We start from the raw sequence: 22,250 nt of genomic DNA, 5'->3' as shown, positions 1-22,250 counted from the left end.
CTCTCTGGTGATTCAGGAAGATATTGTTTTGATGGCTCCCATAAGTGTTAAGATTGTTAGGATGAGTCAAAATATATCTCTCTCTTATCAGCTTAGAAAGCGTACAATATTAACAAGAGCAGTGAATATCATAGTGTTAGCGATGCCTTAGCCTCAAACAAGTCATCATTTGATTAACACGCAGAACCTTAATTGCTCTAATTGGGGTGATGACAGCTAAAGCGTGAGAATCTAAAAGTAAATGTGCTATTTAACAAGAAGTTGTAAGCCTGTATCTGTATGCCCTGCGCTCAAATTCTTCCATTTTTTAGTTAGCAGCACATCATATCGAATGGTGAGAAAGTGGGATAGATACATCATAATTCAGTTTGAGGGAATGCTCCCTGGTGAAACCACTTTATGGAGAAATGTGTTACTTGTATTTATAGGTATCCCAGGTTGTCTTCTTGTCTCTTTAGCATGTCCATTGAGCACGTAAGATTGATGTAAAACGGCACCCCCTGCAGGCTAAATATAGGACAATCGTAAATCAGAAGCCGCTTGGGCCTTCGATTTTTTTCTCTGGCCAAAACAAATGCAGTTTCAGCGCAGTAAAAATGTTAGTTAGAAACTCATACATTCGTGGCAGCACCTGAAGATATTACTCACGGCCACGAGGCATGACTCACATAACATCGTTAACACAAACATGGTGCAAATAACAACACAGCTGCAGTGATAGCCGGTTATCTATGTGGCTTTTCACTCTGTGGAATATGAGCTGTTGATTCTTTTTTGCTGTGGCACCTCTTAACAGACCCACGTTAATTGATGATGTTTAGCAAGTCCTCTGCAAACACACCAGATGATCACCACCACAAACAGAGCTGATTGATGATAACGTTATCTCCCCCCTATGTGCCGTGTTAGGCGCGCTGCTCTGTGCTTATATTTACAGATAAAAAAGACAATGAAGACAATGTCTTTTGTTCCAAACAGCAAAGACAATCTACTGTTGTTGTTTGTTTGTTTTCTTGGGGTGCACAATATGATTTGTTTTTCAGCCGATACAGATAACCAATTATTACCTGCTTCTCGTGGCTGATGCGGATAAGATAACTGATAATTTTACATTTTTGTATTTTAAAAAGAAGTTTATAACCTGTAGTTCATCCACACCTGAGGGCAAGAAATGCTAAGATGAAGTGAGTAAAGATGATTTGTAAAAAAAAAAAAAAACTTGTATTGCTAATTGCAATCGTGTTGTCTTCCTCTGAAACTGTGAAAAAGATCCATACCGATGACGACATGTTTGGCTCTATGCTACTATTGTCTTGTCTTAAAAAAATATTTCCCTTGTTTTAACTGTCGCAGGCAACGCCTGGTAGTAACGTTACCACTAGGCGCCAGTAAGTTCAGTTCAGTTTGGCTCATAAAAATGACCAACAATAACAAAGAAGAATATGAATTCCCCCAAGAGAAAAAAAATGCACTGTTGTTATCAATCTTTAAAATGTAACTTCAATAATATATTTGATATAATTAAAGACAATAAAGTAAAAGAAAAAAATTGCTTATACTGCAGTCCTTGATGTTAATGCATTCAGCCAAGTTCTAATTTCCAGGTGAAGTATTATTTATTAAAGTGGCCGTAATGAAAGTGGTGATATTTGTTTCACAGAGAAATGTTTAAATATTGAAAACATTAAATTAATAAAAAAAGTAGTAAACAAAGAAAGTTGTTGTGGTAAACAGACGCTCATTAGGTGAAAGTTTTGGTACAGACAGTTCCACTGCTATTTCTTTAAAAAAAAAAAAGTACATTTGTAGTAATATTTTGGAAAAGACCTTAAAAGTTTCTTTTCTATTTTTGTTTCTTGAAAATGACCAGGCACAGAAGTCCCAGAATATCGACTAGTTTCCAGTGATTATCGAATAGTATTTCTATTTTTGCTTTAAATGCCCATCCCTACTAGTCAGCATATTGGCAGATTGCAAACCAACTTTAAAGGTGCATACCGCCACCTACTGTATTGGAGTGTGTAGACTTGTTAAGTCAATGAAAGCAATTTGGCTTTTTATTATCAACCGATAATTTATCGGCTGTGATTTCATTATCGTAATAATACTTTATAATATAAATTTCCCATTATCAAGATTTAGTACGCCCAATATATATCACTCATCCCTATTGTTTTCTTTTTTTCCAGTATGGAAGTACTCAAGCAGTGCACTTTTAAATTATGAATCAGTGAGTGGGAAGCCAGTAGAAGGTTGCTTGCAGGGGTTAATAGTACACAATGCAGATGTCTCGTATTATACACGGTTGGAAGTGCAAATCTTATGAATATTTAACCTATACAGACTGCTTGGAAAATTCATCCTTATTTTTCAAGAGCATAGCTTAAAGTATTATGCTCTTCAAAACAGAATAGAATTTCCCAGACTGCCAGTATATTTTTTTGCAATTGTGTGCACACGCACACGTGCACGCACGCACACACACACACACGCCCAGAAAGCGGAAGCGAAAAAGAAATCTCTGAAGATGAAGAGGAATACATCCCCTTCAGCAGCATGCCCCCCCCCCACCCTCCTCTTTCACTGTGTCCGTCTCCCCTCACCCTTTTCTTTCCCCCTCTGTTATCTCTAGTCCTTTGAAACAGCACCTGTTACAGACTCGCAGCTTGGGAGCACCGTCATGATGTAGTGTGCACTCCCGCGTGATATAGTGCCAGCTCCTCCGTTTCACACTCAGCCCTGCTGATGTGCAAGGCAAACAAGCCGGGACATCTTCATCCTCCAAGAGCTTAATGACTACTTGGAGCACAGGCAGATAGTGCGCACCAGACCAGAACATTGTGTGCTGTGTTGCTCTTTTGTGCCATGTGCCTATTGAAATATTTCATTTCGCTAGTTGGTTCGGATGACATTTGATAGTGAGATCGTGTAAGTGTGTGTTTATCTTGATGAATGAAATGGCTGCAGCAGCCTTGTTTACTATCTTAGCTGATGGAAATGTAATGATCCCTGCAGCAAGATGGGGATATTGCAGCAGCAATTATAGCAAGAAAATGGAATATACTGTAAACACTATTCAGCAGCAAAATGTATTCCGGATAGGATCCAAAAAAGTGGTCGTATAAAACACTTAACTTTATTCACAATGTATTTACTACACCAGTAAAGTGGCTCATTGGTCAGAACCCTAATGAAGCTCTAATTAACTGTAGTTGAGTTGAGCGCAGTATCTGAGACAAACAGTTGCTTGACTGACAATCTAGATTCTAATCACAGTATAATAGCGCTACATCATACTTTTCATGTCCCCCGCAAATGGAATAGCTTTATTAATGCTCTGTTTTGTCATCAAAGTAATTAAGTCGACCTAAATTTATGATGCCAATTATTTAACTTGCTACGCCCCGCATTAATGTTTGCATCCACGCATTCCCCAGTTATTTTAATAGAAAGAGACGTCGCTCGGTGACAGCCATCCTTCTAGCTTTACCTCTCGCTGGCCTCTTCTCGCTGTAGCATTAAAGTTTTGAACGCAGACACATCCTGGCAGCCGCACATCACTCTTGTATGTAAACAGCTCACACGCAGTAATAGACATCCATCAAATACGCTCAAGGTGTAAATCTTGTCCACCGTACCTTTCCCTCGCTGCACCGCTGCAAAAGACAGATAGAGATATGTATGGCTTATGCGATAAAGGCGGAAGACTGTCTTTATAGGAGGCATTTCTGGCTTTGTATCATGTTTTGTTTTTTTATACCGTAGAACAATCCGAGCAGATTGCAGCCAACTCATAGCCTATTCTTCCCTCGTACCCCATCAATAACAATGAGAGAAGTGTCAGCCACTGATTAGGCTTTGATATTGAGAGTGAAGCAGAGATGGCTGTGTGTGTGTGTGTATGAGAATGCATGCGTGTGTGATATGTTTATGTGCATATTTCTTATTATAAAAGAAATTAGATCACTGGAGGTCTACTTTTTTTTTCTGCTCATAAAAAATGGATTTTTTAGTTAGTCATCCCGACTTTCCCAGTGGTAAAAATTAGGCTGCGGTGGAAAGCGAAATGCAGCTTAAATCAACTGCGTGCCCTCAGCTTCCTCATATATATGCTGTATTTATACACTTCAGCAGGTGCTATATCTCAAAAATGAGCAAATTAAAATACCACAGTATTCACCATCCCCACACAGTGACTGGACTTTAAATAATTTATTTAGATATTTAGCAATTAGCATAATACCATATTGCATCTGTGCTGCCATATGCAGATGTAGATTTTATTATGCATGACTTTTAGGTCAATTTATGGAAATTAGAAGGTAACGCCCAATTCGGTAATACTTAACAACATCAATTGCACCAGTTGGTGTGCAATATGAGATGTGGCAGAGAGTCAAAAGACTTGGTGCAGTGTGATGAATGTGTCTATTGAGTTTTGGCGAGAACCCCCTGCTGCCAAATAATGATTGCCTTTGATAGGGAGACTGAAGAAAGTCACTTCCAAGAAGTCAGGTAATCAAGGGGGAAATGGATTCAGTCCAACATTATGTGTGTTTCATATTATTTGTAGATACTTTCTGTTAACGTCCCAATCACCATGCGTAGATTAGATCAAGTGCCAAGCTAAAGTAGCATGCCGTGCTACTAGTACAGTATTTCTAAATCGAGAGTTCATGCCAGCATAAAAAAAGTTATTCATTTCATTTTGGCAAACTGGGCTAACAAGCTGATGATAGCAATGTCCTGCAGTTCAGGGGTAGCCAGCTCGAGTCATAAAGCCCCAGTCATATATCCTCGATAAATCGAGACATGCTGTTGGAAAGCTTTGCTTACATCATAATGTTGAACCCTACGGGATGCCAAATGTTCAAATCAAAGATGGAATTTCCTACACAGCTACAAGACTCCTTAGAAAACCATTTCCCTTCAATCAGAAGAATTGAATTCAGCTAAGTGTAGCTTGGAATATAGACACCATGAAAAACAACAATTGCCATATTTACTTGATGGGTATATGGACTTAATTATGTGAACCTAATGAAATATTAGTGCATTTCTTAGTCTTATTGGAACAGTAATTATTTGACAAGAGCAACATTGTATATTTGTGTATTCGTTTACCCTTCAAAAGTTTACATATATGACAAAAACAACACAGTTTTACAATTTTATTTTAATGATATCTCTTTGTTAGATGCTTCTGGATGGATCACTTATGTAATAAGATAAATTACTCAATTGAGAAAACTTTCTCAACACAAGGTCCATTTAGTATCTGTTCTGGAGCTTTCAATCACATGATCTGAACGTTAAGAATGAACTTTGAACCTCAGCGTTTATGCCAGATTCGATGAGAAGTCCTTCGAGGAATAGTTCAACATTTTGGGAAAAACAGGCTTATTTGCTGTGATACCAAGACTTAGATGAGATGATTGTTAGACTCGCATGTCTGTACAGTAAATATGAAGCTACTGCCAGGAGCTGGTTTGCTTAGCTTGGCATAAATACTGGAAACACAGGGAAACAGCTAGCCTGGCTCTCTTCAGAGGTACAAAATCTGCCTAACAGCACCTCTAAAGCTCACTAACACTTACGGGTTATATCTTGTTTGTGTGTAGTGTAAAAGCTACATGTTTTGGCTTTTTGGGTTGTATGTGTGGGACTATTTCTTGGCTGGGTTTTTCCCTGTTTCCACCCTCTATGCTAGGCTAAACTACAGTATTTACCGTATCAGACGTGTGAGTGGCATCAATCTTCTTGGCCAGAAAAGCAAGGAAGCGAAATTGCCGAAATATCAAACTGTTGCTCAGACAGAAATGGAAACTGGAACTATTGTTTCCAAGGTCAAGAATACACTTTGAACTTCTGCTTAAATTACTCAATTTTCTTGTACAACTTTTACTGTATTATATAAAAAAAACAATGGCAATCTATTGCGTTACTGGTAGATTTTGGAATCCACCGGCCACAGTGGCAGGCAAAACAAGTTAATTTCCAATCCTGATTATATCCCTATAAACTGTATACGACAGTAATGCCCATGTCATTGCAACTGTCAACAGATGCTGGTAAATATAGATAGCCACCAGATATTGTGCATCTAAAAGTTAGCTACAAGCCTGAGATAATCTGGTCAGTAAGTGCTGAACACTACACAGTATTAGCTCATATTGAATTTTTTTTAATCTATAGGACATGTGGAAGCTAATATGCACAGACGTCAGGGATTAAATGAAAAAGTTTGATTGACACGATCACATTCCCATCCCTCCTCTCCTCCTTGAACCTCTTTTCCCCTCCCCTTGCACTCCAACTGTCCTCCATTTTTCTTCACGCTAATTAACAGGCAGGGTGGTGATTAGTTATGAGGCAGCGCTCCCCACCCCTCCGTCATCCTCCAGACTCAGAGGTGTGTTTTCTCTGTGACTCGAACATGTGTTAAAGGCAGCTGGATAGTCGCAGACAGCTCCGGAGCAGTGGGGGGAAAACATGCTCCGAGTCTATATAGCTGCTGCTCGTACGCACACGGCGGCTGCAGGATATAAACACATGCACACACTTGAGAAAGTTGTTGCATGTGCCCCACATACACATGTACACACACATCTGGGCTCCCTTTGAGATATATTTCCCCCCTTTTGAAACACGCCGACGCACACATACATAAATACAAGCTTTTGTTCCCCCATTTCCCCCTCATTGGAAGATGCACACATACTCAAAGCGCGTCATTATCTCACATTGTTTATCATCCGTTTGACGCCATGTTCACACAAACACACTTACAAAGCGTTGTTTGCATCTCATTGAGGGACGGCTGAGCTTGTTTCACAGTGCTACAAAGATGGTAGGAGGGGAAGAGATGGAGACTTAGACAAACAGAAAGCAAAGCCCAGACGTAAACAGATAGCCAGACATTCTGCCTTTGGGTTCGTGATTCAGAATACTAACAAGGCGTCTCAGCTCACACCCAGGGAGAGAGAAGGTGATGTAGGGCAGAGCCGAGCAATGACAGGGGAGGGACCATTTACCCTTGAAATCTGAATGGTCGCCTCGGGGTCCTCCCTGAATTTTTTACGGTGCACGATTGGCTGTTTCACTCTGATTGGCACGCTGACAAAAAAGGGACAGTGCTTGTGTTTTATATCAAATCGAGGATGCCCAAAGTTTATATCCGTCCACGCAGAAAGTGTCGGCATCAGTAAGGTTCCCAACTTTCATAACAAAAAGGTTAACATTGGATGTAAGATGAATATATGTGTCAAAACTCCAGCTCCTCCTGGGATTTCTCTCTCACATTTGAAATCCCACCGTGGCCTCGTATTAATTACTCCCGCACAAAAGCAGTTTTAATTTGGTAATTAATCTGATATTTTTGCATTAGTCATTTGGATTGGTGCGTTACGCATCACATGGCATGTTATTTTGCATATTCCATTTCGCTGTGAAATGTGCGGTCTGATTTAATGGTGCATCTTTATGGTAATTAATGATGATTTTTTAAAAGGATATTCTCATTCACATATTTTCTCAACAAGGTTTATTTTAGATCACTTAGTCACATGTTGACTTTCATCTGTTTTCTTTTTTTTTCTCCTGTAAGATGCATACATGCATACAGATGCATTATCAACAATGACTGTAAGAATCTAAGTGATTAACTAACACAAATGCACAAGTGTGATCAAGAGCTAATATGCTGTATGAATACAATGAACTATCATCTGCATTACAATAACATCATCCCATTTTGCCAACAATGAATCCTTCAGTTTGCTTGGTCGTCATATCTGTATTGGTAGGTATCATTGGTCTGTTTGTAGTTCTGTGTGCTGCTCTATAGGACAACATCAATTTGTGTCTGAGTTGAGAGGGTTTGGACAATACCAGGGTATTGCATTTGTCATTTTCTCCAGGCTGATTAAGAGGTAGAAGTCTGGTTGTGGGAGAAACAATGACAGCAGAGAATCAAGTACTTGATCCCCTCCTTTGCCTGCCTGAGCTGGTAACTATAGAGGCTTTTTGTGTGTTTTTCTTATTACTTTGAAACTGAAATGACACGAAGAGTTTGAGGTTTTTCAAGGGCATTTTTCACACATCAGTTGAACAGTAATGAGTTCCACTATTTAAAGGTGCAGTTAGAGAGTTTTTACTGCCACATAACACAAAATGACTGTTTCAACGATCACGCCCTGCAGCTCGACAGTGGTGCTGAACGCCGTGAACGCCGTGAACGGCGCTGAGGTTTCAAAAGCTTCTCAAGCTCACTTTGTAGCACACCACCACTTAAAATGTGTTGTGCAGCTTTCAATTAGATTTTCTTATCATCAGTACTTTTATAATTACAATGGAACAAATGGGATGGGAGGAGAAGGGATTACTTGTAGTGAAGAACCCGACTTCCCCTCAGCTGTACGAAGAATTAGAATCAAAATCAGTACATACATACAAGGAATTTGACTCCGGTTTTATGCATCTCTTTCAATGTACTTTCACAGAAATTACAGTGTCTTTCAACTCATTGTTTTGGTTTTTATGGCACGCAATTTTACTGTTTTGGTTTCCTCTCCACACTCCACGTTTTCTGTAGTTTCCAGCAGCAGGAGGCAGCTGTTTTCAGCGGAAAAAACTCTAAAAACCCTTTCCCTTTACCTCTCCAGCACCACAAGACACACAGACAGACCAGCGGGTGAACATATGGAGCATTTAACAGTTAAAGAGCTAGATATTTTTGGTACATGGAGAGCGAAAAACATATCAACATAGATGATAATATGTCAGTGTTCACAGAGGGTTTCCACTGCCTCCAAAAATTCAGTCAATGTTGGTTAAAAGCTTCATCAAGAACCTCATGCTAAGAGGTGGTTTCTACTGGTGGAAATACACATTTTTATGCCAAAACAAGTACCAAAATTGCACTGTGCCACCTAATCTGCATGACACTCAACCTACCATGACAGGAGCATTTTCCTTTTGGAGCCACGAAATCCCCAAACAAGCGCAAACTGGAAAAAAAAAATAGACACAGTGAAAAAGCAGATGCAGGTGGATTAGCACCACCATCAGCTTTGAGCCAGCATGAAATAAGAGGACCATATACTGCATCCTATTTATTTCCATCAGATGTGCAGTTCCATAGTGCTTTACAGAGAAAAAACAGGAGGGATAAGAAACTGTGCGTATTGAGCCAAGAAACGCTGAACAAATGGAAACTGCAGCTTGAGATGTAAAAACAAAGAAAGATGACAGTCTATCGCACTTTTCACTCTTATCCCAGCCTTAACCAACAACTTGTGATCTCCACTGCTGCTCAGTCTGTTTTACATAGCTCAGTGGTTGTTGGCATTGTTGCTTTTTTTATTTTCCCTCAAGCTATCAGGTCTAGCCGAGCTGAGTGAGACCGAATGGTCCACTTCTGCCTGTCTGTCACTCATCCAATACATTAAACTGTATGTAAGATCGGTGACACTGGTGGAAACGGGGTGGACGGATATTGATGGATAATGTGCGAGCGTAAATCCCTGCAGTTTCCTACAATATGTCACCGACTGATGGAATAGAGAAAGTATAGACAACTCTGACATATCGCTCACTCATGTACAAGTTTATGTTGAAACAGACACATCAAAGCAAATCCCCCAATTGTCTCCCCTAAGCTGTGAAAGAGCAGAGGGATGGATCAGCCCACTGAATGTGCTCACAGTGTGGCCACTACTGAAGATAGGAATAAAAAATGCCTGAGTCCTCTTTGAGGCAAAAAACGATTGAGGATTGTGCCAAACTAGGGCTGAGTGCAGAGGAACAACTCCAAACTTCATATTTGTGACCTCATTTTTCAAGTTTTTGTAAAAAAAAAACATGTTTTATTCTGAAAGTACAAGTATGTTTTTGAAGTGTTTTTTTTCCTTTAATCCATCAGTTATCAGCACAGGATTGGTAAAAAATCCCCAATCATTAACAGGAATTATACATGGATAATAATGTATAACGATGAGGGTATTGCTGGGATATTGCAACACACTCAACCAAGCCAAACTTCAAATGTCATAATTCCGGTGGATATATTTCTGACAGTTGCCGAGGGATCTGCAGGCATCAACAGAGTAGGGGGATATTTATTTGATGATGAAGGCAAATATCTGGACTGTGCCAGGACGTTGTTTATATGAGTGTTCCAAGTATGGCAGCTTCCCTTCCACTGTAGATCTTGAGTCGTCTGCATCACGCCAAGTACTCTCCATCCCAGTTCCCCATTTCTTTCCACTGGGACCTGGCATTCCTGTCAGTCATGTGCTATCTGTGAGGCTGCAGGCGCTGCTTAGGCCGGCCCAACTATCTTCCCCTTCCTTTCTCTTTCTTCTCACCGCACCCCTCCTCGACAGTTTCTGTGTATCTCCCTGCACCACCTCAGTCCTCGGTGAGCACTCCACTTTTTACCGTCCATTCAGTTCTTCTCTCTAGGTCTCCCGCTCTCAACTTTTCCTTATCTGCAAGTCTCCTCGGCTGACAGTTCATGCTGTACTCTGGTACTTTTTGCTTGGTTTGTCTTACTTCTAATCTTGCTCTCTGTCTCTTTTTCCTCTCTCTCTCTCTCAGGTGTAAGGAGGGCTACCATGGACTACGCTGTGACCAGTTTGTACCCAAGACAGATGCTATCTTGTCAGACCCAAGTACGCTCTCCTTTTCTATTTTTTATTCTACAGTACAATATCGGTGTATTGATCTGCGACATGAAAAACAAACTCATAACAAGAACATGTTACATGCCCGGGAGCGAATCTCTCACTGTACTGTCAGTCAACAAGATAAATATAAATCAAGTGAGATCGGCCTCACGTTAACTCTTGCAGCACAGTACTGTGTAGTCCTCTGGGCCCTAAGACTTCAGAAACCATGGAACACAACGTCCCAGCTCCGATTCCAGCTGGGAACCTTTGTAGCATGTCGCTTCCCATCTCTCTCTTTCTCTCCCCTCGTGTCCTCTCAGTTCTCGACTGTCTACTCATTAATGAAGGCATGAAATACCCCAAAAAGACTTTTAACATAACTAATTCCCAGTTAAGAGAAAATGTTCTAGTCATTTGATATTTTTATAATCCAAAGCTGATTGTTAGATGGATAGGAATTTAGTTTTTATTAGGGCTGTCAATCGATTAAAATAGTTAATCGCAAATTAATTGCACATTTTTTATCTGTTCAAAATGTACCTTAAAGGGAGATTTTTCAATTATTTAATACTGTTATCAATATGGGAGTGGGCAAATATGCTTACTTTATGCAAATGTATATATTTATATATATATATATGTATATATTTATTATTGGAAATCAATTAACAACACAAAACAATGACAATTATTGTCCAGTTTGTAGCATTATATAGCCTCTTTCCCAGTTGGTACCAATGGATTCCTTCGGTTTTCTAGTTTCATATGATACATGATTCATAGGATCCTCGCTCTAGCTTTAAAACTGAGCCTGGTACAACCTAAAAACGGCAAGTTGCATCAATGCGTTAAAAAAATTTGTGGCGTTAAGTCGCGTTATTATCGTGTTAACTTTGACAGCTCTAAACATAACTAATCATTATTATTATTAGTGCATAACATACAGTAAAGTACATAGATTTTATTTTTTTAAGCTTTGTTTTTATTTTTTTGGCCACTTGTGCATTTGGTGATGTAGAAAACTTTAAGTCTCTACCCTAATATTAGTACTAGATAATATAAAGCTGTAGCTAAAGTTTATAGTCTGACAGGTAATGTTACAGTCCCTGCATTACAGTATTTAATTCATAATAACGTACGTGTTTTTAGTTGCTGCATCATCTACTTTAGGCGTAATATGTCCATTCTATGTCCATTTTGTTCATAACACGTGGCGATACATTGATTAATAGTGTCGTAATGTGGGGATTTTCATTTTGAATCTAAATTTGGAAATTATTAGAGCAATAAAAAAAACATGATTTAGATACTAGACAGTCGTAATGCGTATCATGAGACTGCGTTTCTTTATTGGCCTACACAGGTACAGCACTACCATGCAGATATTAGAATTAAACCCTGTGCATAAAACCTCCTGTATCTTTTATTACAGTCTTTAATCTTGCTTTGCTTTAGTGTCGCTAAAAGGTAGGAAAGTCTTCAGTTTCCTATTCTTCATGGAAAAACAATTCCCCTGGAGTCTTTGAATCCCCGTGACAGCTGTGTAGTGTAGTTAAAAAATAAAGCAAAAGTCAGAGGTACATGGAAGAGAAATTGGAGGCCCAGAGCCTTTCCCACGAGACTGTGGCTTTACAAATTCACACTGTTTTATGGAGTGACTTGGCTCCTCTGCACCAATAGTCAGAGAGAAAACTTAACTCCTATCGCCTTCTGTTTGATGCCACCAGGCCCACTGAGAGACCATTAATGGGGTCACAAGCCAGTGTCACAAGACATGTTTCTTTCTCCCTCATGGCAGCCAGTTTTCACAGTGGGATTTATTTTATCTTCTATAGGCAGACATCAATTTCCGTGTGTGTCCAGATCGTTAGATTTTATGTTGCTCTTTGAGATAGGCTGAATGGTATTGTGTTTTGCACAAAAATGGACGCCTGAAGACACAAATACAGCAGATTACAGCACATTAATAGTACATTTGCATTTATTATTAAAAATGTATAAGACAATAAGCCTCCGAAGGCACATTTTAAAAAGAGGGTTTGTGTGATGTGTTATATGCATTTTTTATGATCAGCTTTATGCATATTTTTTTAAGACTCTGCAGTAAAATATACTGTATATACATTTGTTATTATTTACAAATTTAGAAACTATATTTCCTGCAGTGTTTGGGCTTACTGAAAGCACTTCAATAAAATTATTCTTGGGAAAAGATCCCTACTTCAAAATATAGCAGGATTGAAGCAGAAAATTAGAGTGGATGGATTTTGTCAGTGGATTAAACAAACAATAGACCCTTCAGATGACTAAAAAACAACTGTGTTTCAGGGACATGCATCTTTTACAGTTGCTGAAGATAAACCCATGAAACAGTTTGATCAGCGTGTGGGAAAACACAATAAGAGTAGGAATTTCCCAGACAACAGCATTAACTCCTAAGCTACAAATATTTGCACTGTTGCTGCTCTTGCAACTGCTCATGTGTTGTATCCAGAGGAGTTTAAGGCGGTGATTCCCAACCCTTTTCACCGTATGACCCCTAAAAACAAAGCTTTATCTATTAGCAGCCTCCCCAGTCACAGGTTGCTCATGTTACGAGGTGTATAAATGAGCCAAAAGAGTCATTTTTCCTTCACAGATTGATTTGAATCATTTCTGGAGGCCTGAGGTAAAAATATTCAGTAATCTTCAAAAAAAAAGCAAAGTCTGAAATAAACATAGTTTTGTATCAAAGTATTATTATTGTTATGGTTGTCAATTGATTAAAATATTCATGATTTTCCATGATTAATCGCGATTAATCGCAAATTAATGGCACATTTTTTATTCATTCAAAATATACCTTAAGGTATTTGGGGGATTTGTCAAGTATTTAAGATAAGATAAGATATTCCTTTATTAGTCCCCCAGTGGGGAAATTTGCATTATTTAATGCTCTTATCAACATGGGAGTGGGCAAATGTGCTTGCTTTATGCAAATGTATGTATATATTTATTATTGGAAATCAATTAGCAACACAAAACAATGACAAACATTGTCCAGAATCCCTCACAGGTACTGCATATAGCATTAAAAAATGTGCTAAAATCATAACATGGCAAACTCAAGCCCAACAGGCAACAACAGCTGTTAGCCCGCTACAGCCTAAATATCGCAAGTTGCGTTAATGCGTTAAAGCAATTAGTGGCGATAAAACAAATTTGACAGTTAACTTTGACAGCTGTAATTATAACATAAGAAAGTTTGAAAAATTGTAAAAAATGCCTGTCTCCCAGCTAAAACTACAGAAACGTGGGTTTATTTAGAGTTCAAAATAGTTTGGCGGGAATAAAAATGTATTCAAATAAATATCTGGAACAACACGTCACAGTTTTTACTGAATGTACACAATATTCCAGTACTATTTTGAGAGAGAAAAAACATGCTGTTGGTCGAAAACTTGCAATGTGCACTACAGGAAGAAAAATTATACTCTATGCGAGACACCTCCCATCACAGATGTTTCAATAAATTAGGCTCCATATGGAACACTTGTGGTCCAGAATCATCCCCATCCATCCACTGTATACATTACATATACATACATATACAGTTGGCATATATGGTAATATGATATGATCTAAAGTGCAGCCTTGCCAGACTTGTCATGAATATAAAGATATCATGGAAAGTAAGGATAGACCTCCCAATATCTTTTATTGGTTACCAGTGCAGTCCCCATTCAAAAACGTCCCTGTTCGGAACGGGCAGATTGCTCGTCCTCCAGTGTTGCTGCTTGAAAACTGCTCATCCAAACAACTTCCCACTCAACACTGCGCTTCCTGAGCAATACACCTGCCGTGACATAGTTGCATCCCCTAGCAAATGCTGGAGTATGCGTCATTATGGTGCCAAGGGTCTCTTTCTTCATCTATTCTTGAATGTAGTGAGCGACGGAGAGTGAGCTGTACCCAGCATGCAGTTCGGCGGTGTAACAGTCCCCTCTCAATACAGTACACAGTGTTTACATAACACACTACTAATAAATATGTCCCGTAGATCTCAAGAGTACATATACAGTAATGGTAATAATATTGGTTATACTGTACATGATAAATCTCATTCATGTTAATAGTATATAAGTATTTATGACAATGAAATAGGTGGATGGATAAGTAAATATATAATATACAATATCAATCAACAACCCTGTCTTCTACAAAATGACGTTCCTACAACTAAACTGCATTGTGAGTTACGTTTCGAGGGAAACGACACGGTTTTAAACTGTTTTAAACATGTGGTTAACGTTGTAAATTGAAACAAAACAAAAAAATGCTGCAAAAAACAACTAGGTTTATGGATGTAAAATCAAAATAAGTGATCGTTGGCTTTTAGTTTCACATGGGACACGAGTCCTGTGTTTGTTTGACCCATCCACCACCCCGACCTCCTCCTTACGCAGGCTTCCACGTACATTCATTACATTGTACAACATATTTGTGATACGTCAAAAACAAACGTAATCCGTGATAATGTTTTTTAATAAACCTAACTAAGTGGTTCTGTTTTATATGTAGTTTTGTTGCATTTTTTGTTTAGTTTTGTTTCAATTTACAACATTAACAACGTGTTTAAAACTGTTTCAAACTGTGACCATAATCCGCAACAAAATACATTTCCTTAGAAATAATAATTCACAATGCAGTTTCATCGTATGGGAACTTAATGCTCACTTTATGCTTTGTCAAACCATGTTTTAGAAATCTTCAGTAGTCATTTTTGTGCCATGAACTCATCCCCAACATCTTTCATCAGGAAAAACAAAATTAGAATACAAAACTGTATAAAAATTGTCTTGTACCGCTACTCCACGCATGCACCTGTTCACCACAGAGAGTTGTGTTTTGACCACAACCGTTTAACCACCATAAGAGATAAAGAGTACCCTGGAAGATTTGAGAGAGGAATGAAGCCTATTTTGATCTCTGTTGATACAAAGTAATCTAAAATTTACCCAGATTACCAAGGGTTTCTGAGGATTATCCTGCTTTCAAAAGCCAAATCATATAATAACATGCACGCATACATGCACACACTACGAGCAACGGCAAGTGGGACGAGTTCCGGTGAAATTGAATTCATTGTGTGTCAGTGTGTGTACAGTATGAGCGAGTTTGTGTTTTGGATGCAGTTTAATTCTACATCTTCAGCGTTAGACACAAATCACACACTGGGGGAGAGACAAGTATCATCGGCTACACACTTTTCTCTTTAACCTTTTTTTTTTTTTTCTTGAAATCAATCTCTGTGCACCTCACAGTCACAAATCATCCATCGCCTCTCGCGCTTTGTCTTGGTATTGACTGGCCACAAAGCAGCCACTCAACAGAGCAGTCCAATCTGGCTAGCGCCACACAGTGCCACTCCGTCATACGCCCTTACAGAGGTAGAAAGAGAAGCGGAGACTGTCTCGCACATCTCAAAAGCCCAGGGACAAAAGGACAAAGAGGCTCCCTGTCAGGTACTGCCAGCTACACTGCTGTGAGCTCAGCTTTGGAAATTAGGTGGGTAGAAGGTGCTGCGCGGCTTAGATATTGGTGCACAGTGGGGAAGTGGCGGGGTCTTTAATTGGAAAAATGGGAGTGTAGGAAGGCTGCAATTTACTCTATATCTGGTAAAAAAAAAAAAACAATTGGGATGAGTTCATGTCTTAACTGTGAGAGAGTTAAGGATGTGTCACTAATGGTGGTTCAGTTGGGCTAGTTGCACCTTTGAGACTACAGAGGAGATGTTTGGTGGGAGATTGAAGAGGAGGGTGGAGGGAGGTGAGCCGGCTTTTGGTTTTACCCAGCTGATTAACAAAGAGGAAGAAGGCAAGCCTTTAATTTGAACTATTTATCTCTGGTTGATATTAGGTCTGGAGTAAGTAGCTACACAGGATATTGAGTTCACACACAGACACACACACAGACAGACACATTGGCTCCCCCGTTCCCTGCTCGCCCAAATGAAGGAGGGGATTAAGGATTTGATTCACTCCTGCTATTGTCTCTCCCACCCGCCAGATTTCCGCCTCTTAATCGGGCCAAGAGCATCTGACATGATGCACAGGTATTCTCCGAGCTTGCTCAAGTCTCCCTCAAGACGGCGTAAGTGATTCCCGGGGGCGCTTTGAGTTGCCAGTGGGATGGATTGGGGAGCCTGCGCGTATTATGATTGGTGAATGTCTCCTGACGAGGCAAATGCCAGAGCGAGGGATGTGTATCAGTGTCGTAATGACATCATCTGCACAGGCTTTGACAGTCGGGGCGATTTAGACGGGGGAGAAAGTGTTGGCTGTTGCCATGGGCAATCACAGAGAAAGGCCCTGAATGGATAATACAGATCAGGCAACATCAGTGAGACACTGCATTCACTTCTTTGGCCTTGCCAAGTGTTTGTTCCACAGTGACAGTAAGCGCCTAGTAACAAAAGTGTCGACCATTAAACCTCAAAATTCCTCATAGCTGAAAGCATAATGTCCGCCGGCCACAATTGACTTCCTCTTAACTGTTTTAATCATTAGTTTGTGAGTTGTTGTTAGAGGGGCTGCAAGAGAGGACTCTAGAAATGATGAAGTTACATTGTGTTCAGTATTGGGCTGTCAAAGTTATCGTGATAATAACGCGTTAACGCAAATTCGTTTTAACGCCACTAATTTCTTTAATGCATTAACACAATCAGGCTCTTGTTGTCACTGAAATCATGGAAATCCCTGTCCCTCATTAACAGTCTGTCAGGCAGTCATAGAGTAAATGAAAAACTTGGCTTTGTATTTAAGACGTTATCTTAACATTTGCGGGGTCTGAATGCTCTCTGGAACTTTCCCTAAATGTCCTAAGTTCGCTAACTGTATTTCAAATTTGATCATTCACATTAAAAAGGCCTATTTCCTCAAATCACACCCCCTAATGGAGCGTGATAACCTTGTGCAATTATTATAAATCCATTCATCCAAATGTTCATTTGTCTTTTTATGTGAATCTCACTCCAGCTCTCTGGGGTGTTTTTATTTTTCCCTCATACTCACAATGCCAGAGCACTGACAGATTTTCCCATGGTACCATCAAAATGCATCCGAGAACAGATGTTTTTTTTTCTCTGTGTTAGCCTTCTTTTTTTCTTTTTTTTTTTTGGAGAGTGCCCACTACTTAATCTGTCAGGAGCTTGGCAAGCCACATTCTATTTAAAACTCAGACCACCTCTGTCAGAAAAGCAATTACTAGTGAGGGTTTCATTTTAATTTAAATGAGATTACATTACAGTGACATGAAAAAGGGGCACTGTCAGGATGGAACGAACACGAGTGCTCCTTTTTATCTGTCTCCCCAGTACTGGGATTGAGGGGAAAGACTAACTGCGTGAAGAAAGACTGTGTGTGTGTGTGCGCGAGACAAAGACATACAGAACAGTGCAACGTACTGTCTGCCTACGGGTGCACACGCATGTGAGCCTTAAAGTGACCAGCTAGTGAATATTGAAAAGCTGTGCTTGGAGACAGAGGAGAACAATTACTGCAATGCCTCAGGCTCAAATCAATATATAAGCCCTGTGCAAAGCAATGTCGGTGACATAAAGCTACATGATATGTCATTTTCAACTTTATTTTCATGATCCTTCCTCTAATCCTCTCAGCCCCCATATCTTTGTTGTTTTCTTTCTTCATTCAAAGCCACTGTAGGCTGTGTGAATTCAGAGTGTATCTCAGAAAAGCATACCAAGCATCTGGGGCTGCCTGGCTCATTACCTGGTGCACAAGGGAAAGGCATGTCAGAGAAAGCCGTCAAACCAACTTTATGGTCTAGTTGCAGCATGTGTCTCTCCCTAAGGTGGATTCTGAGTAAGATAGAGGCGCATCATGTTGTAACTGTTTTATTCTCTCTCTCTTTCTCCCCCTCGACCCCCTCTCTGTGCCTCTGTTTACCCATTCCCTCTCTTTCTCTCATGCTACCTGGCCTTGAATGGAACAGCGGATGAACTCGGGATTGAGTTCATGGGTAAGACAACTTTTTCATTGACTGTGTGGAGTGCTAAATCGTTCATTTCGCCTTACATCTGTGAAATACCACATACGAAACCACACAATCCAGCACAACAAGGCCACTCACCTTGGTAAATTAATGCGGGCCAGTCGCCATGGAAACACCGTGGCGGTGAATTAGGTGTATGCTGTCTGCATGAAGAACAGCGCTGTTAGAGGCGATGGAGCAATAAAGACACTCCGCAGTAGTTCATGTATGAATGTGTGTCCACTTGACTGCCACGTGTATGTATAGTCAGCTCAACTTCTGTTGTATTATGTATGGTGGGGAAAAAAATATATCTGTCTGTGTTTTGAGTTATGTAACTATACGAATGCAATGGAAATACAATTTAAACCTCTACGGGTACCTTCCAACCTTCCAGGGGGTAACAAATCTTTAAAAAACAAATTATCTAGCCCCTCTTTCATTAATAATGGCACACATTGTCCAGAGGGAATATACAATATTACCCCCCTTTCCGCACACACATCCTCTACAGCACCACACTCGTATCATTTTCCATTTCCTCTCCTCCGTCTTTTCCCCCGCTCTCCGGCTCCCCTTTTGTGCATACATGAAAACCAACATTGCATGCTGTGAAGTTTTCCATTAGCGTGGCTTCATACACTGCCGTCACGTCACACACTTGCTCCGGGAAATAGAAGGCGCTTTTGAAAGTGGAAGCCTGCCCTGCACACACAACATTCACCAGTTCAGTGATTTTAATCTGGGGACTAAATTAGTCCAGAATGCTTCTGCAGGTGGGTGGATGCATTAGAGAAAATGAGAGCTGGATTGATCGATTGATAGCTGGACAGATGACAGACGGAAGGTAGTTTCTTTTGGGGGCTCTGGAAAGCACTGAGCATGCTCACTGGCTTATTCATTGTGTTCCATTATGACTTCTTCTCTCGCTTTAGCAATGAATCTTTTGATAGCTGTTATATAAGTCCAATATGTGACCGTCGGAGACCGTCAGAATACAGCAAAGCTCTGTTTGAAGTGGGATTGAGTGCTCTAAATATGATCTTGTCTTTTGATTATCTTGCTTTTTTTTTTCCAGCCCAGCAGCTGAAGCTTTGTGTGTCTCACTAGTTTGCCCTGATGTATTTCAGGCTGAATACCCCTACCCATTTCGTCATGGATACTTTAGAATGCTCTTTATTATAGCGTTTTTTTTCTGGTCATGTGTAGCGTGGTTGCTGTGGCATAGCCCGGCCATATGGGATTGTGTTGTCCTCGTGTCAACATGACATGGCTTTGCCAACGCAGCTGAGGCTGTTCGGTTAGTTCCGTTTTCCCAACATGCTATTGCATCTAATTTCAAGAATGCCTCGTAGGCATCGGGCATTAAAGACCTGTAATGGTTTTATATACAGACTGCATGTTGGTTTTTCCTCGCAGCCATTCAGCAGAGCTTTGTAGACAGCCCGTTTTTTTTATGTTCAGATTTTGAAAAGGCCTTTTTCATCTATCCAAAAAAAGGCAGAGGCTTGTCTCAGGTGGTGCTGCACATGAGCACTGATGATGTGGCAGCAGGGAAAGATATTTCCTATAATATTTCAAAGATGGAACCGTCGCGAGGTCATTTCACTGATGGTGAAAGGCTGCAGGGTTTACAGGGGCACACATAGTGACATATTACTTATAAACAAAGAACAGAGGCAACCGCTCTTGTTCATTTGTAAATTGCAGCTTGAAGACATTCACTGCTACGTCCCTGACAAATTACAGGGTGGGTCAAGAATCTGCGAGTCAAGAACTTGTTGACAGCTCCACCACTCTGAAGTATTATAATCAAACCGCATATTTGACACTAATATTATGTTCTATCCAGGGCTGATATTATCAGCCATATTGGCTTATTAAAGCTACAAATATAAAGTGATTTCAGTTTACTAAATTACAGCAGAAAAAGTAAATACGCTGCATTTGTATGTATACTGTTTTACGTTTATTTATCTTAATTAAAATTAATATATTTTTGCTTAAGTCAAGTATTTATAGATATTACTCATGATTTAATTTCCTTTAAGGTTTACTGTATGAAATTATCACACATTTATATTCAAAGTTACTTTCATCTCTGCTAATTGTATATTTTTCTGCTGGAAAATATACTGCCCCAAACTCTTTTATAAAAATATCCGATGAAAAAAAAATCTATGTGCATATATTTCAGGCTGGTCTCAAAGTAGAGTTTGTTTTGTTGCCAAAACCTAAGTACTTTTGTTGCATAAACCTAAATAAGTAGTTTTGTTGCCTAAACCTAACTAAGTAATTTTGTTGCCTAAACCTAACTAAGTAATTTCGTTGCCTTAACCTAACTAAGTAGTTTTATTGCCTAGACCTATCTAAGTAATTGTGTTGCCTAAACCTAACTAAATAATTTCTTTACCTAAACCTAACTAAGTAATTTTGTTGCCTAAACCTAACTAAGTAGTTTTGTTGCAAAAATCTAACTAAGTAATTGCGTTGCCTAAACCTAACTGAGTAGTTTTGTTGCCTAAACCTAAGTACTTTTGTTGCATAAACCTAAATAAGTAGTTTTGTTGCCTAAACCTAACTAAGTAATTTTGTTGCCTAAACCTAACTAAGTAATTTCGTTGCCTTAACCTAACTAAGTAATTTCGTTGCCTTAACCTAACTAAGTAGTTTTGTTGCCTAAACCTAACTCAGTAGTTTTGTTGCCAAAAACCTAACCAGGTTGTTTCCTGTGAAGGCAGAAGTTTATTTTGAGAAGACTGTATGCATAGCATTTTCATAAGAAAATGCACAAAAATGAGAAATAACATTTTGTAAGATATCATACGAACCATTGTATGAGGATACGTTGTATATTTCCTGTATATACATTATCCGATTTTTATTATCCTCAAATATCAATATTGGTCAGACAATAATGCACAATATAAACTAACTAAACCAACAAACAAATTGCTATTTTCAAGATAATATACCAACAAAAACAACTCCACTTGAAAATGTTATGCTTTCAACCCATTATTTGCCAAATAACCAAAGATATGACCAACATTATCCACATAGCAGTTTGCCAGTGTTAAATAAGCAATAGTGTGTCACGGCTGGCCACCCCTGCAGCATTTCTTTAGACTGGCTCTATTTTAATTCCAACCCATCCTGCCTCCTTTTCACAGGAGCTGAGTGGGCAGTTTGGACCTCTGAAGTATATATATATATATATATATGTATATATATATATATATATACACACAGTGTATCTCCACATATTGTAACTCCAGGATGTGTTCAGATGGTATCTCCATCTTTTGCCAGAAGCAGTCTAATATTAAAAAGGTTTCCCTCCAGTTTGAACTCAGTTACACCATACTACCCCTTAAATGTGTTGATGCAGCACTGATGTAATGCAGGGGAAGAAAAAAAAATGGTGCAAACAGACTTGCTTGGTTACACTCTAGTGTAAGCTTTAAACACAAGAAGCTCTCCAACTGTGCCCTTAAAACAAGAGTTGGAGGAAGTTGATAAACCAGGATAGACAAGCACGGCTGAAGA

General features: G+C 39.4%; 1 protein-coding gene across 1 annotated transcript in view; it reads left to right on the top strand.

The window, feature by feature from the left end:
- The window catches only part of nrg3b (neuregulin 3b), a 222,508-nt gene that overhangs the window by 178,685 nt on the left and 21,573 nt on the right, over nt 1-22,250 (top strand). The window contains exons 3-4 of the mRNA XM_037754700.1: nt 10,600-10,673; nt 18,663-18,689. Of these exons, the coding sequence (XP_037610628.1) occupies nt 10,600-10,673; nt 18,663-18,689 (101 nt within the window). The remainder of the gene's footprint in view (nt 1-10,599; nt 10,674-18,662; nt 18,690-22,250) is intronic.

Source organism: Sebastes umbrosus, chromosome 20 (genome assembly GCF_015220745.1).
Source record: "Sebastes umbrosus isolate fSebUmb1 chromosome 20, fSebUmb1.pri, whole genome shotgun sequence".
NCBI lineage: Eukaryota > Metazoa > Chordata > Actinopteri > Perciformes > Sebastidae > Sebastes > Sebastes umbrosus.
This window is presented reverse-complemented; position numbering and strand designations above follow the sequence as displayed.